Genomic DNA, 15,655 nt, shown 5'->3' with positions numbered 1-15,655 from the left:
ACGCGACCTATACGCGCGGTTCGATGTATATCTATGTTTGGAATTCGGATTTGAGCCGGCACATGCCGCTTCCATCCGTTAAAAACCAACGGTTCTCGCGTGCTGACTTTTTCGCTCGCTCCGTGGCGGGAAAAGCACATAATGGATGAATTTCCACCGCCAACTGGTTAAGCTACGACCAGATAACGTGAGCAAGCGTGAGTTTGTCTGTGTTTGCGCGGTTTTCCTATTCCGACTATTTCGCCACCCGGGGCGGATTGTTGGAGCGGATTTTCTTTCGCTCGATTTTTTTTCAATCTGCCCTGCTTGCGATGTCTTTGTTCGTTCCTGGCGCTTGTCGTTGTGTAACTGCAATTACCGGGGATCGAAGCGAAACGGAAGGAAAATCGAAATTTATCGCTCCCGTTTTCCATTAGTGGTCACGGTGCCCAGAAAAAAAGCATGGAGCGGAACCGATTTCGAGTGACATATGCACGACATCCAGGAACGATACTCGAAATAAAATTAAAATATTCCGCAATCGCTTGCTTCTCGATCGCCTGATTTAGCCCTATAGCTGGAATATCGTATATTTGTTTTCATGTGCTGTTTCAAGAATATTTTATGTATAATGTTTTAAAACTTACCCATTTTCTCATCTTCTTTCTCTGTACTTTCTTTTTCAATTACAGTTACTAAATTCATCAAAACAGGTATTGCCGACAAGAACGAGTACCCGCTCTACTTTGAGAAGGTCATCTATGAGGCGGACATCGACGAAAATGTGGAAATCAATCACAACTTTCTTAACGTCACGGCAAAGACGCACGGTGAGGGTGAGTATCTTACTAATCTGCATTAAATGTAGAGCTTCATAAAACAAAAGTGCAAAAATCGGCATTAAAGTCATTTCTTTATTAAAAAGTTAACTCGATACATTACGCCGGAAATAATTATCGCTTTTCAATGAACACCTGTGGGTAAAATATCTTTCTGTTTGTGGAATTAATGGCTGAAAAGCTTTGAGCTCGATGAAAAAAATAACACATTTGAGGAACAAAACTAATGTCTTTTTTCGACGATGCTCAGCGAGCGTAGTTTTCATTGCGATCGTTATTCACCTACTCGCAAGGGACTGAAGGAAAAACGAAAATGTTCCACAAATATTTGCGTCTTAATTTAGATCCCAGGCTTTTACAACGCACCACAAGCGACGGTGGAGAGAAGCGCATCCGCGCTCTAGGGCCTTGCTCGTTCAGTCTGAGTAAAGCGGGCTGCACTTGTGGATAACTTGCAAGAAGTCATGTTTTCTTCGCTTCCCACTATTAGCTCACATGTTTTCTTCATATCGTAGAAAATACTTGGTACGAGAGGCTATGTTTAGCTGCATTCACGAGGCATAATACATTCCCAGGCTCACTGCTTCCACATGCCAACCTAAAGGAATGGTTCGAGTTCAACTTTATCCAGAGCTTGCGAGAAAGGACCGTAAAAAACACAACTTAAAGCGTGTTTATTCCTCCACTCGAGGCAACCTCGATGTGATGGGTGTGCTCGGGTACTCCACCGAAAACCTTAGCAAAGTATCACACCACTCACGAGGTTCACCTCATTTTGTTTTCCCGGCACGCAACGTAAGCGTAGGTGCTGATGTACACACTAGCAAGTTCTCCGAACCAACAAAGCGCTATCGAAATTTGAAGAGCAAAACAAATTCCAACGGAAAAAGCACGGGCGGTTCTTCATGTATCGAGGAAATGGTGCCACGTGTACACGCTCCCATTCCATCCACATCACAAGAAGAAGCTTTGTTCATTTGATCTTGGGACAAGAAAAAGGAATGCATCACAAGTCATTCTAGCGATGTTATGTCAGTGTGTGGTTGCTGTGATCTGTTTTTATTGGGCTGTGTTGGGCTGGGATGGAACCTAATGCACATGCTCATTGGAACGTTAATTAACTTCTTAGCAAGTTTTCGGAACTCAACGTCGTTCCTTGTTGTTGAAGAAAGACTTGTTTAACCAGTACATCAAATACGTCTCGTTAATGTGGTATGCTTTTCGGTGACTATCATTCCTTCTAAACGATGGAGCAATTTTCTGGTATCATTTATTAGTGTGTAACATTTTACTTCGTAGCTCCATTCTCCATTCCATTCGAAACGCAAAGCCACCGCTTGGTGTTTGAGGTTTTAAAGTGAAATTTCTCCAACAACAGCAAGTAGCCAGAGGCACCCACCGGTTGACATCAAAATGGAAGATGACAAGAATGCTCGACCAACATTCTTCTGCAGTGGGGCATCGGTGGGTCGACATTTATCGCAGAAGACACATTGCGCTCCTTTTGAGCATACGCACACCCAGATGAGATCCTTCGAGGAATCTTAAGGACTCTTTTAACGAATTCTTTCACTATTTCCATGAACGCACGCCCCTCGGGTGGATACTTTAATGTGCGCTTTGAAGCTAAAGTTTAAAGAAAAATTTCCCTCGTTGAACTGCCATCAAATTTGCACCAAGATCTGATTCAGTTTTTTTTTCGAGTGCCAGCTAAAGTAGGTTCTTCGTCACACTTGAGAGCGCCTAGCATCTTAAATGGGGCCGAATATTCGCCTTTAAATGAGAACGCGATGAGGGGAAAAATGCTTAAAGAAACCTGATCAATATTGGCCCGGATGGTTGTAGAAAAATCTCACTAACGGTGTACAATCTTCGCGCTCCGAGATTTCCTTGTGTCGAGATCAGGTAGTAGCCAAAGCGTACGCGGGAGCCAGAGAAGTGCCCGCCTCAGAGTCAATTTATTTCGATTTCATTTGAATTTCGAAGCACTTCCGTTCGCGAAAGCAGCACCAAGCGTAATACGAAATATGGTACATTGGTAGCGGTCGGGCTTGGTTTCTTCTTCGTAGCAAGTTTGTTCCTTTGGCCGTGAGTTTGTTGGCGAAAAGTTGGTGACAATGGTGGCACGGTGTGTTCCGGGGGCGTTCCATGCTCGTAACGAGGAAATACGATTCGATTGGATTATTAGCAAGCGCCGGTCCCACCGAGTGCGTACGCTACCAGCACGCCATCGCAATCCGCACGCAAGCAAATACACGCGAGAAAAGATTGGAAGTCAGCGGACGGACGCACCACGAAGCAATTTCGCCTTTCGGTTACGTTCCACTTTTCCCCAATCAAAACCATCGAAACCCTCTGCTAAGGCGTGTTTTTCTACCACGAGCTCGTTGGCGAGAATGTAAAGAAACTGAGGCTGCCGAGCGGTAATGGGCCCGGCATCGAGTGGGGAGATTGGCATTAATTCAATAAATTAATCCCTTCACGGAAGTCACTCAAGGCCACGGTCGCGGGAGCAGTATCGGATTCTGAACATTTTTTGTTTCGTTGCCCAGGACTGCTAGCTCGCACCCTACGGTTCAACATCGGCAGATTAGGCGATTTTTCAATCAGTATAACTTTTCAATCCACTCGCCATTCCATGGTCCTGGAACGCGTCGTTAGCAGAGCCACCACAGCGTAGTCCTTGGTAGAAATGACAAAAACGTTGCGCCAGCCTCAACCCAAGACCCGCGAGCTGCGAGAAGGATTAAAATGCCGTATCCTTTCGAGCCGGCGGCAATAAACAAATCGCACCAGCGCTTATCCCTCGGCACCGTTAGAAACGTTACCGGAACCCAAACAAGTTGTCAATTGGATTTGCTAAATTAGGTCACCCCGTCTTTGATGTGGATCATTTTGGGTTTTGATTTGTGGACGGTTTTTGCATGTACAGCACGCTCGCTGTGAGGAGGGATTTGCGTGACGCAAATTAATGGCCGTATAATTAACCTGTTCTTAGCCGGCTTTGCAACCTGTTAGGCGCGCTTATCCTTCTCGGTACCAAATCCACTTACACGGGTTTGGTTAGCGATGTAATAGACATTTTTTTTTGGTATTCGTGAAACACGTCGCTCAAAAAACGATGAAAATTAAAATCCAGAAAACCTCGTCGGTAAACCATGAGAGGATCTTGTTCACTGCAAAAAAGCTCGCGATTCAAGGAGTATTTGTGCTACTTCTGTGGCATAAACACTAGCTGCTTGCTGCAATTTCATGCGGTATCACCGAAAGAATGGCATATAAAAATACCATCCTTCTCTCGTTCCATAGCCAGTTAAGATAATTATGTTACAACTTGCTAAGAAATGCATGCTGGATTGCCATGCTTTTCTTCGTACATTTGCGTACTCATTCATCACCCAGCGAGGTAAACAACGGCAGGGCTATGTTACACCTGCTAGCGTGGTTTTGGTTTGGACGGGTTTCATTCTCGCACACCGTGAGAAAGTGCGTTGTTTCTCAAGATGGATCAGAATAAAATCACTCGTACTAAATTAAATTTACTTTCCCTTTGCTACGGCACTTCGTCCACCGTCAAGCTCCTTCAGCACCGATTGGTTCTGCGAGCTGAGCGACTGCTGTGCATGATGGTAAACCCATCCAATTAACTTCAAACAAGCCCAGCCGGCCGGTGTGGAGCCAACGGGTTTCCCATGTGCCTGCGAAAGGTAAACCTGGCAGAGGTATAATTTCGATGTAATTTCTACGATAGACACCTGGAGCTGGTCGCGTTCAGAGCCGGAGCCTCAGGTTTTCCGGAGTTAACGGCTACGGTAAACATCCTTTACACGTAGGAGGATATCTTGGATGTAGGCATTTTCTCGTATATTAATTATGTACAATATCTGAAGCTGCGCCAATGGTGAAATAGTGGTGATCTAATTCTCGGGCATGTTTTGCTGCATCACAGGTTTGCAAGCAGTATCTTTTTCTGTGAACGACTCAAACATGCAATGCAATCTAGTCAGATCCTGCTACATAACCAACCAGAGATGTGCTGCGTGTAGCTTCAGTCATCAACAGGCGAACGACTGGAACGTGGCGTAGAAATACATATTACTTTCTACTGAAAAAGAATTCAAAAGTAAATTTACCAATCATACTTCAAAACGGAAACATCTTTTAATTAAACATCGCGTAAAGACTTCGGTTGCGACAAAGCCGTTGAGCTCAGGCACGTCACTCCATAATTAGATTCCTTCATGGTTTATACTATCGGAGTGTTTTATTGGATCAGTGATCTTCAACCGCTGTGGTTGTGAGAAACCGAGCAGGAGTCGTGCCGATGCAACGAACGATGTCACCCTTCAAATGATGTTCGTGTCCTTGTCAGCGCTTCGTCGTTGTAAGTTTCCAGTACGTGTATGCTCGTTCACCGGCAACGTCGAGCGCTGAGAAGTCAAACAAATCATCACACAACAGCATGTTGGAGTGTAGAAATTTATGAAACTGCTTCCGTTTCGAAAGCAAACGGGCACAGTGTGGGATTGGCTTGGAATGTTCGTAACGTCAGCTAGCCGTGAAAATGAAGCTTTAACGTATTACGGTTTCCATCGTCGTTCTATCATGATTTCAGCCGCTGAAATTTCATTTCGATCTTCATAACGCTACGACCGAAACCCCATTCTCGAATGAGTTGTGGTGGTCCGCAGTTTCACCGTTTCATTCGAAACCTAACTACAACCAACCGGCAAATGACAACGTCGCCGGCAAAGCAACGCTGGGGAGTGCCACTTCCGGTAACGATACAAAATATTACCACTAAGAGCGAGCGGAAGTGAAACCGTCTCACCGACAGACCGTCATAATCCTCTGAACCCGCAGTAGTTCCACTTGCAGCCCTTCCGGTTGACCCGGTCGACCCTCGGCAGGCGGAAAATGTCACCCAAAAGTAGCTAGCTGCCGGAATTCAGTCTCAAAACAAGCGGTTTCTCCCGAGCGACTCCCGTCTCCTCTCTTTCTCTCTGGTGACGCTTTTTGTTTCCCATGGTCAGAAAGTGGGCTCCGGGTCGTTCCAGCACGATCCGGACCATGCGAGCCATCTGGGAGCATTCGTCGGCGATGAGTTGCCGGAATCAGAAATGACTTTCTTGTCCTGGGTGAATCTCGGCTTGCGAGTAGATTAAACGTTATAGTCTCGGTGAATATCTACTAATACGTACTTGTCCGACATCGTCGTCGGTGTACCCACCTTCTTGAGACAGAACGCAGCCAAAGACGTTGTCGTCTCGCCTGCACACACCGGAAGCCGACGATGGATGGCTCCGGAGGATCGGGAAAGCTGCCATTCGCGTCAGCCCCCGGAACGGACCCGTTTCGCAAGACAGTTTTGGCAGAAAGTTTATAATTACGAAAACTGCTCCCGCTGTGTGGAGAAGCCAGAAAGGATTACGCCTGCGGCGGACAAGGTTTTACCCGAAACAAACGACGTGACGATGGGATTAGTGTTTGTGTTACCCTAAGGCGCCGGGGGCCCACTTTTCCTCGCACAAGCGACCGCCGTCCATGCCACGGCGCCATCGCTGGAAGGGACGCGAAAAGCTTAAAGCGATCCGGAGGGGACATTATCCCGTCCCACGATCCTCGACCGCCTGTCGGTGTCGATGGAGGCGCTCGGAGCGGATGTATTTTCGGCATTAATTAAAAACAAACGCACGAGCAAAGACGCTCGAGAGTGAGACAAAAACAACATACAACTCTTTAGAGAAGTGTACGCAAATGCTGTGTGTAGCCCTAGTGTGGGAAGTTACACTGAAAACACGTGCAAATATTGATAAACAAGTCATCACAAACATTTCGTTAATTGAAGCGTACGCAATTTGCTCCAATTGAGAACGGCAAACAGGAGAATACAATTCCCCACTAAAGTTGTGTCGAAAAGCCGCTGTATAAGTATCGTTTTTATGTAACTTAAAAGACCGCAAATTTCAACTGTAATACATCGGAAAGATTTTAAATAAACATTGTTGAAGCGCTCATCAATTGACAAAAATAAATGTGTCCACCAACAAATGGTAAGGTTGCGGGACATATTAAATGCGGGACAAAAATCTTGAAAATGTTTATGCACTGCTTAAGCTAACCAGTGAAAATTCCACGATGAACATTGGCTTGGTTATTTTGTGCACTTTTTAACGTACGCAATAGTAGTTATCTGACGGCGATAACAACGCGCAACATGCCTCAATTAGACGAAATGAACATGAACCGAAATGCCAAGTGGAGTTGTAGTGGTAACGATAGCATGAGCCAAGATCTTCAGCCAAGCCTACCTTCGCTCCTGACGTCATCTCGAATTAAAAGCGCCAGCTTCCACTTGACACGATCGCACCGCTTATCGCTGCCACACTGTACAGAAGCGAATGATGCCACGGTTTTCTTTCACACGCGTAAAAGACGCCTCTTTGTCAGCGTCAAATGTCTGGTATGCTAATCAAGCAGGTAAAACTGATGCAGCCTCACACAGGTCCTGGCAATATTCCGTCCGACAACAACCACCGAGTGGAGCAAAAGTGGAGAGCCGACACGTAATGAAAACACAAATTTCACGTCAACACCGCGTTCGGCTTCTCTTTCGCTCGCATGGGCCCATCTGTGTGGGGGCTGCATTTTCATGAGAGGTAAAAAATCGACCTCTCGCTCGTTTCGTATTTCGCTTCTTATCGCCGCTCACAGCTCGTCACCGAACACAAAGGGCTTCCACCGAATGGTAATTAGAAAACTGATTTAAAATGATAATTACTTCATTAACTATTACTTTGCACGTAAAATTAATTAGAATCTTAAGCCCAGGAGGGAAAGAGAGAAGCGAGAAAAAAACACAATGCTAACTTCCGTCACCGGGATGCAGCTCGCTCATTGCCGCGTCTGGATAGTTTCGTTTCACGGTCCATTGATTGCGTTTTTCTACCAGTTTAGAGTGGTTATGACTAGTGGAGGGATTACCTTACTGGCAGAAGAACATCATGTGTTGCAAAACTAGCTGGAGACGTTCAATTATTTCTCCTTTTTAATCCTTTCTCATACAGGACACATGAAATTTATTTCCTGGCAATATGAAATTTGTTTTGTGCAGCATTTGAACTATTTAAAGTGAATTTAATCACTCACACGAACGATAGTCTCACAGCGGTGCTGACAGTGTAATGAAAGATGAGAAAATCCATATTGAAATATTGAAAAAAGCTCGGAAAATCGAACGATCAGCGAACACCGTGGTGTTGATGGTGGAAACATATTTCACTTCACATTCTACCCGACAGAAGGCTGCAAGCGGTACTAAATCGAATCTACCAATAATCCTCATCCATGGCACTGGCGACATCCTTGACTGGCGAGGAATTGAAGCATCTGTTTCCACGTCACCGATCGTCGAGGCTCGCCGCGGGCATTTTGTCCTCGTTCGTTCGACCAACTCTGGTTCGCGAGTCGCAGGCACAGCTAAATTGAAATTATAAATCAACAGCCGTCGCCGAAAGGGCGATGTTTTAATTTAATTATTTTGATAACGATTTTCTGTTCCTGCGAAACGTATTTCCTTCGAGGGCAAATGATCAGCGCACGACGAAAAATGACGACTCTCTCCCACTCTTATTTTCTCTCTCCCTCTTTTTCTCGCTGTGCTATGGAGCAATTTTAGCTGGGTGATTGAGCGAATGGGAGCTGAAAATGGAAGGCCCACCTTTTCCCCCAAGGCGTTCAGGTTGTTGTAATTTTTTCGACACTTTGATAATGTTTGACATGGAATTTTCAATTTAAATTTAACGATTCATTTACGCTGATTTCTGATGCCCCAGGGGAAAGATTATATTTTTATTTTTATTTCTTTCCCCAAAAACTTTTATGCCCTTAAATTGCTTCCCATTCTTACGATACGACACTTTTCCTTCCATTTGGTATGCTCAGTAGGCGCTGGATTTGAAATTAATATGCAAATTATTTATAAACCGCTTTCCGGCGAAATTACCTCTCCAGCTGCAAACTATCTTCATATGACCGCAGTTTTCTTCCCATTCTCACGCGGTGCCTTCGAAGGTGCGTGCAACCAACCGTTTGATCATTTCCCTTTCGAGTGGCTACCCCAGAGAAAGGGACCGCTCCAGTAATGTGCCATCGCTAGGGCGTTGTATTTAACCTCAATCCTTACCAACGCCATCCATCAAAGCGGAACCGGCGCGCTCGTAACAGCAAATTTCACAACCGTGCGAATCGGCTGCCATTAATTAAGTATGCAATTATAATAATGACAGAGTATTATAATCATTTAATTAAATATCTCCACCTGGCGCGGGGTCGAGAAATATGGCCATGAAGCCGAGGCATTCAATTCGCACGCGGCCACGGCTCAGTCAGTTGGCCACCGCTAGCCCAAGGAAAATAGCAGCGAAAACAAGCGCCCAGCCAAGGACGAATCCCCATGCGCTGACGTCGCAGTCGACGGCATCACCGAGTGCGCGTCACAAATTGTACGTCGCTTAATTCTGATTAAAATGGCATAATTTATTTTATTTACATTTGCATTTATGCTCCCTTCGAAACGGTGCAGCAGAGCAGGGACATGAGCCATGCTGGCTCCCACTGGGAAGCGTTTCCCACTGTTCGTCTTGGAGCAGCCGGCCAAGGCAGAAGATGACACCATGATGGTGGTGGCATTAATAACGCCTTCTTGTTTAAGCTCGCAACCCACCCCCGAGAAGCGCAACGTGCGAACGCGCAAAGACAGTGAAAATCGTCCAAGACTGAAGCCGTTTCCCCAAGGACTTGCTGCGACGGTTCGCTCCAGTTCATTCTCTCACACTTTCTTCGCTTCCCGTTCGGCTTCGGCTTAAGCGCAGGCTAATGAGCTCTGCTAAACGGTGGCAACAGAAAATTGCAGAATAATACGAGCAATCAAGTGTGAATCTTTTACTGGTCCTGCCCAGCCGAGAAACGACGCCGTGGTCTCATTACTCACCCCGAGCCGAGACCCCGTTTGTGGTTATTACCCGACTCTTGCTGACGACTTGCAAACGACTCATTTCCTTATGTTGCTGGCGCTTTAATATTTGCTCATTTGGTTATAAATTTTACGGGCGCACTTTGTGGTTTGATGGAGTTGGGAAATAGTTTGTCCGCAGGCAGGCGCACAGTGGAACAGGTTCGGACCGGAAGTGATACACCCATCATAATAAACGAATTAGCAAAACTGCACCGAAGATGTCCGCTCGGAAGGAGTGCAACGACCAACAGCGTAACTTATGGCACATAAACTCTTGAATGTCCTTTACGTAGAGAGCTTAAGCAGGACACCAGCTTCAGTCGGCACGGCAGTTCACTTTATTTCATTCATCCGGTGTAAGCTGTTGCTCGATCAGGAAACCCAGGAGCACTCGGAATAATTTGAATATATTTGCTAACAATTTAACGCAACCATTTCGTGACGTTTCGCCAAACGCTGGTCCCTGATTTGATTAGAGTTTCCATTAAATAATTGAAGTAATTAATTTAATCAACGAACCATTCGTATGAAAACGAACGAACCGCTGCATAGTTTGGCCCTTTCCAGCATACCTTAAGTTTCTAATTCTCTTCCATACTATCGAGCTCGCGAGCAATGAAAGTACTTCGCTAACAGACGTTTTAAGTCGACTGATTGAATTTCTTAGCGGCTTTGATGTTTAATCACTCAATAGGTCAGTCAGTTGGTTGGCGGTCGAGCCCACGCAGATTGGCCCTTTCCGGGCTGGAGCGGCATGGAAATGAACAGTTTGAACCGTCGGCCATAGAATCAAGGACACTTTCCTCCATTAGACCCGCTAGCCTCCGAGTCATGCAGAAAACTTGTACTTTTCGGGCATTTTGTATTTATTTTTCCATCAGAGATATCAGATTCTGTTATAAACTTTACGAGGCCTCAATTTGCCCTTGCCCAGGCCAGCGGTGGTGGTCCTACCGCCTCTCTGCTCAACCACCCACCCCAGTGGGGGATTGCAGAAAGCCAAATGACACCGGCATCCGGGGATTTGGGCACGAGCCACCCGCGGAGGGTGGAGAAAAACTTTTTCTCCCGACACCGGCGGCGTCCTGTCAACGCCTAATGTTCTCTGGTTGCAACTCACCCATACCCGGCACCGGGACTCGGGGTGAAAATCCCGACAAACTTTCGGGCTCATCCGGACCCAGGACTTTAAGGGAGCGAGACATGTGTCCGGGGTGACTCGATAAAGCATATGTACGTACCTTTTTCGGGGCGGTCTCCCGGGGATGTTCCTATTTTAAAATCATTTTCAATTTCCCCCTCGGAGCGCGTCCGAGAAGACCGAAGCCACCCTGACCACCGGGGCACCGTTCCGGCGGTCATTGTTTCGCTGGGGGCTGTGTTTGGTTCGTCCAGCGAGCAAAATGTACAACAAGTTTTCTAATAGAACACAACATGCTGCTGCTTGCGAAGTCAGAAGTGATTACTTTTTAAACTGCCGAGCAAAAGTTTTCCCCGACCTGCCAAACCGTAGCGGCCATGTTTTCTCCCACCGGCGGGAGCTCATTTACGATTTGTGGTTGTGGTAATACTTTTAGAATCATGTTCATGGAAGAATTTTGATCATTTCGGCAACCGTTTAGGCCTCGCTACACATTCCTGTGGTGAGCCACACGAAGGATGCGTACCATCCCGCCGAAGGACCCGGAGAGCCATCTCGGGCAGATAAAACCGAGGCAGCTTATCTCGATTGTGGTTATGGTGGGCGAAATATCTCATGGCCGGGCTAGTCGAAAAGCAAAAAAATAGGATCCAATTTTTTACGCTCCCACGCGGTGCGATGTGCAATACAATCATCTTCACCCGGGTGCGCGTTGCAAGTGGGCGAGAAGATGAAAATTTGCCCCCATGTTCATTACTTCATCCATTCGCGTTCCATTTTCCAATCTATCTTCGCCCTCCACAGGGCCGGGAATGTTCCCCGAGCACGGGCAACATTAGCTACAAGTGCGCGTTCGCGGTGCGCTGATAAAACTTTATCAACGGATATAATAAAAATTCCAATGTTGTTCCACCACTCGCTAAGCGAGCATGTTCCCGATGCTGCTTGCTTGTGTCGTTCGGTTCCCGACTCTCGCGCTCCCGTGACAGGTCCACCGTGATGCGCTGCGAAGGATAAAAATAGGGCAGTAAACATTCGCTGGAACAAGGGGATCCTTCTGGTTGTCCTTATATGCCATTCCCAAGCATCACCAGGAAGCGCTCGAGCTGAGATGGATTTTTTTGTGTCTATTTTGCCACCCAAGATTCTATCACCTAAGTCTTATCTGTGTTCGTCCTCGTGGCGTGAAGCCTTCCTATGTGCTGGAAAAAAACGAAGCGAACCCTCTGGTAGCGGTTGAGCATGAAAAACGGCCACTCCCACCACTCGGGAGGCTACAGAGCGATACAGAAAAGGGGTGCGAAAAAAGCACCAAGCACGATCGAGTTGATGGGAAAGTTTGACGGAAACATATTTCACCGCACTGTTAGCGAATCAAGCGAGCTTTAAATGTGCCGAACGAACCCATTTACGATTATTTATTGCTCTCGCGGGACCGGCAGCAGGAATGTTCCTCACCGAAACGGAGCAAGTGATCCTACATCGCAGGGCGTTCCCGAGTGCAGGAAGCATATTTTCGCATTCTTCTCGCACCGTTCTGCGGACAAATTTACTTCACCCGAGTGCGCCCGGGCGGATCGAAACGAGGTGCAATGACAAACCACACTCCACTTGGAGCAACCGATGAGTTCCACCAGGATCGGTCCTGCGAGAGCACTTGAGTGCGGGCTAATGCCTGATGATGTTTGCGATAATTTAGGTTTTATCGGTCGTTCAGGCAAAAAGTTTCCCAACTACGGGAAGTGGAAGTGCCCGGGTGGAATCGGATCTGATGGCGCCCTGGTTCCTGCCGGGTGGACTAAGATTAACAGCTCCGAAATATCGGGAGGTCGTTTGTTGGAAAGGATTTCGCAGCCACTCCGGCCAGAACCTCTCTGCCGCCGGATGCTGAAACTTGCTCATTGATGTTAATTATTAATGGACCATAAGTCATGCGAACGAACCTGAACGGGGTCTACATTTATGCGAGTTTATCGATGGAATTTCGACGCGATGGAGTTTTCGTCCCTAGTTTGGTTCGCCATTTCACGGATTAGATTCCGGAAATGTTTATTGAAACTCGAAACACCGCCCATCAGTTCAAGTCCGGCCCAAATGGCTTGAAAGTATTTCGAACTGTTCTAATGCATTGCAAAATCGTGGGATGTTCAATAAACAGACTTCGCCCAACCAACAACGAACGTTATTCAGCGTACACGAAGCATTGCATGGTCACAGGTCTTTAAGCTATAATTTTGGTAATTTAATTTTTCGTGATAAACGGGTTGTCCCTCGAAGGGTCTGAAGTGTCCGAACTAAGGGACTAGGCAGCAAATCAACTAATATTCAACTAAACCATTGCCCTAAAACCCACCAAGAACCATGTCCCTAGAAATGCCGTAATTGTTCCGCTCGTCCCGAGACCCTAGCACCAGCCAACGGAGGCTCATTTTCTTCGTCGCAAACAAAACAAAGACGGTGGTTAATGGTCTAAAAAAAAAAGTAAAACGCAATACAGAAAACGCCCGCGTTTGCCCACGGGCCACCCGGCGACTTATCTTTTCAATCGACATTTAATTTTCCAACCAACAGCGGTGACCAAAGTCACCAAAACCGAACAGCCCGAGAACCGTGACAGTGGCCTCCGTTTTTCTCCCCAATTTGGCCACAACACAGAGGCGATCGTGGGCGTTACATTTCGCTATGCCCGAACGGCGAGTACACGGACCGTTGCTGGTTGCATGGCATTTTCTATTACACCCTTCGTAAGCCGCCTCTCGCATCGAGAGCACTCACTTTTCAGCCCCACGCGAATGGAAAAGCGGAGGAGCTTGGTACGGCGAAAAATCCGTCATCGCAACGACAAGAAAGATTACATTATTTGATTTTGTCTTTTCCTAGCCAAGCGGAGGCCTTTTCGGCCGGCTTCGGTTGCTTTTCCGATCCCTCGTGAAGGGCGCGCGCAAGAGCGAGAGAAAGCAAGCGATAGACGTGGAGAAAAGAGGCAAACCCAGCCAAGGAAAACCCGTGGGGTGGATTTCAAAGAACCATTAAAAATCACTTGTCCTCGCAAAGTCGGGAGGAAACTCACACCCGTGGCACTCCGGAAAGGGACCGAGGCAACCGAAGCGACCATACCTAATAGCACAACGAACGCTTGGGAAACTTTAAGGCTCCTTCGAGGCGAGATTCGTTTTAAATTATTCATTTTCCACCAGCAGATACTTACCACCCGGTTGACATTTGGCCGCTGGTTTCTTTGCTTGCGGTGTGCGAAGTTTTGGCTTCCCACGATTCTACGAGTAGGCCGAAGTCAGTGTTCGGTAGGGATGGGTTTCCATCGAGCCGCTATCACGTGCCTAGTTCAATTAGCGCTGATACAACACACTGTTTGATGGAATTTTGCTTAGAAAATTAACAGCAGTCAGTTTGAAAGCGACCTTTGTTTGGTTACCAGCGGTGAAGCTGATCCACCGGAACAAAGAATCCGTTTTCCTACGTAACAAACGGCAACAGGCGCCGGCATGCTCTCGGTTCGTAATTACCGTACAAAATTCCACCCAAGCAACGAAAGAATAACAGACCGAAGGATTTACGGCACTCGGACGCACGACGCTGATCCAATGATAAACTACCGTCTAATTGAGCCTTAATACCACGGACTCCGAACGGAACCGAGCTTTTCTCCGACTCGCACCCAGCGAGCTTGTTCGCATGCTGAACCAATTCGTTTTCCTTCATTAACCAGTAATCCCGGGCCCCCGGAACCAGAATGTTTTCACCGACCACGGCTGCCGATACTGCTGACTACTACTTCTACTAGCGTTGGAAGCGTATTTTGAGGGGTTGCTCAAACGCCCAACAAACGCCGGCTAAGCGGATCGAACGAGGAAAAGCACCGGTAGACAAGCGGAGCGCGGAAAATGGATCGTTCGCCTTATGCCGCCGGGCAGGATCCGGGATGGGTCCGCCGACCGGTCCTTGCGCTCGCGACCGGTTGGTTCGAAAATTTTCGCCGTGCCATAAATTAGTAACCCGTGCTGCTAATCCTTCCTGATGACGACATAATCAATTAACGGAGCAATCTCCCGGCTGCGCACCCATTCCAGCCGCATGGTGCGTGCTGATGTGCGCCATTCCTGTCGTGGCAGAAAATGGCTTTTTCCTTGTGTTTGTCCGTAAGCTCGTTACACCCGGGAGCTTGCGGTGGTTTAGTTTGGAACGGATTTGAGTGTGTTTTATGTGTGTATTTTTTTCCCTGCTTTCACAAAAGCCAGCCAGCGAATTGGACGTTCCAAGAAAACTCGTTGCGTGTCGTAGTGGAAAACGAATGATCAAACGTGCCGAACGGTAAGCACAGAGATGTGTTCTGATTGGACGCCACAGGCGGAAACGTGACTGGCGTCGTGCTGACACGTGCCCATGGTTTCCATGGCGGTTTCGTTAGCAAATATTGATGCATTTTTCCAAGAAAAAGCCACATCCCGCAGCGTCCTTGTTGACGAATCATTACCGATCGGAGAGCGGCACAGTGGCTGATTAATCACGCCAACTCACAAGGCGATCAACTGGTGTGCTGGCTTTTATGCGTTGCACGTTAGTTTCAGCAAAAAAAAACTAATATGCAAAATATTCGAAGCATGATTAGAGGATTATTGTTGGTGTTTTTTTTTTACTTTTTCGGTTAACCATCCAACCATT

The 15,655-nt window shown here is 47.0% G+C and overlaps 1 protein-coding gene across 1 annotated transcript in view; it reads left to right on the top strand.

Annotated features, from left to right (window-relative positions):
- Positions 1–15,655, top strand: part of LOC128726197 (neural-cadherin-like) — a 100,903-nt gene that overhangs the window by 47,054 nt on the left and 38,194 nt on the right. Inside the window, exon 2 of the mRNA XM_053819991.1 lies at positions 672–815. Within this exon, the coding sequence (XP_053675966.1) occupies positions 672–815 (144 nt within the window). The remainder of the gene's footprint in view (positions 1–671; positions 816–15,655) is intronic.

The sequence above is a fragment of the Anopheles nili genome, chromosome 3 (assembly GCF_943737925.1).
Source record: "Anopheles nili chromosome 3, idAnoNiliSN_F5_01, whole genome shotgun sequence".
Lineage (NCBI taxonomy): Eukaryota > Metazoa > Arthropoda > Insecta > Diptera > Culicidae > Anopheles > Anopheles nili.
Note: the sequence above shows the minus strand (reverse complement) of the source record. Positions and strands in the feature narration are given on the sequence as shown.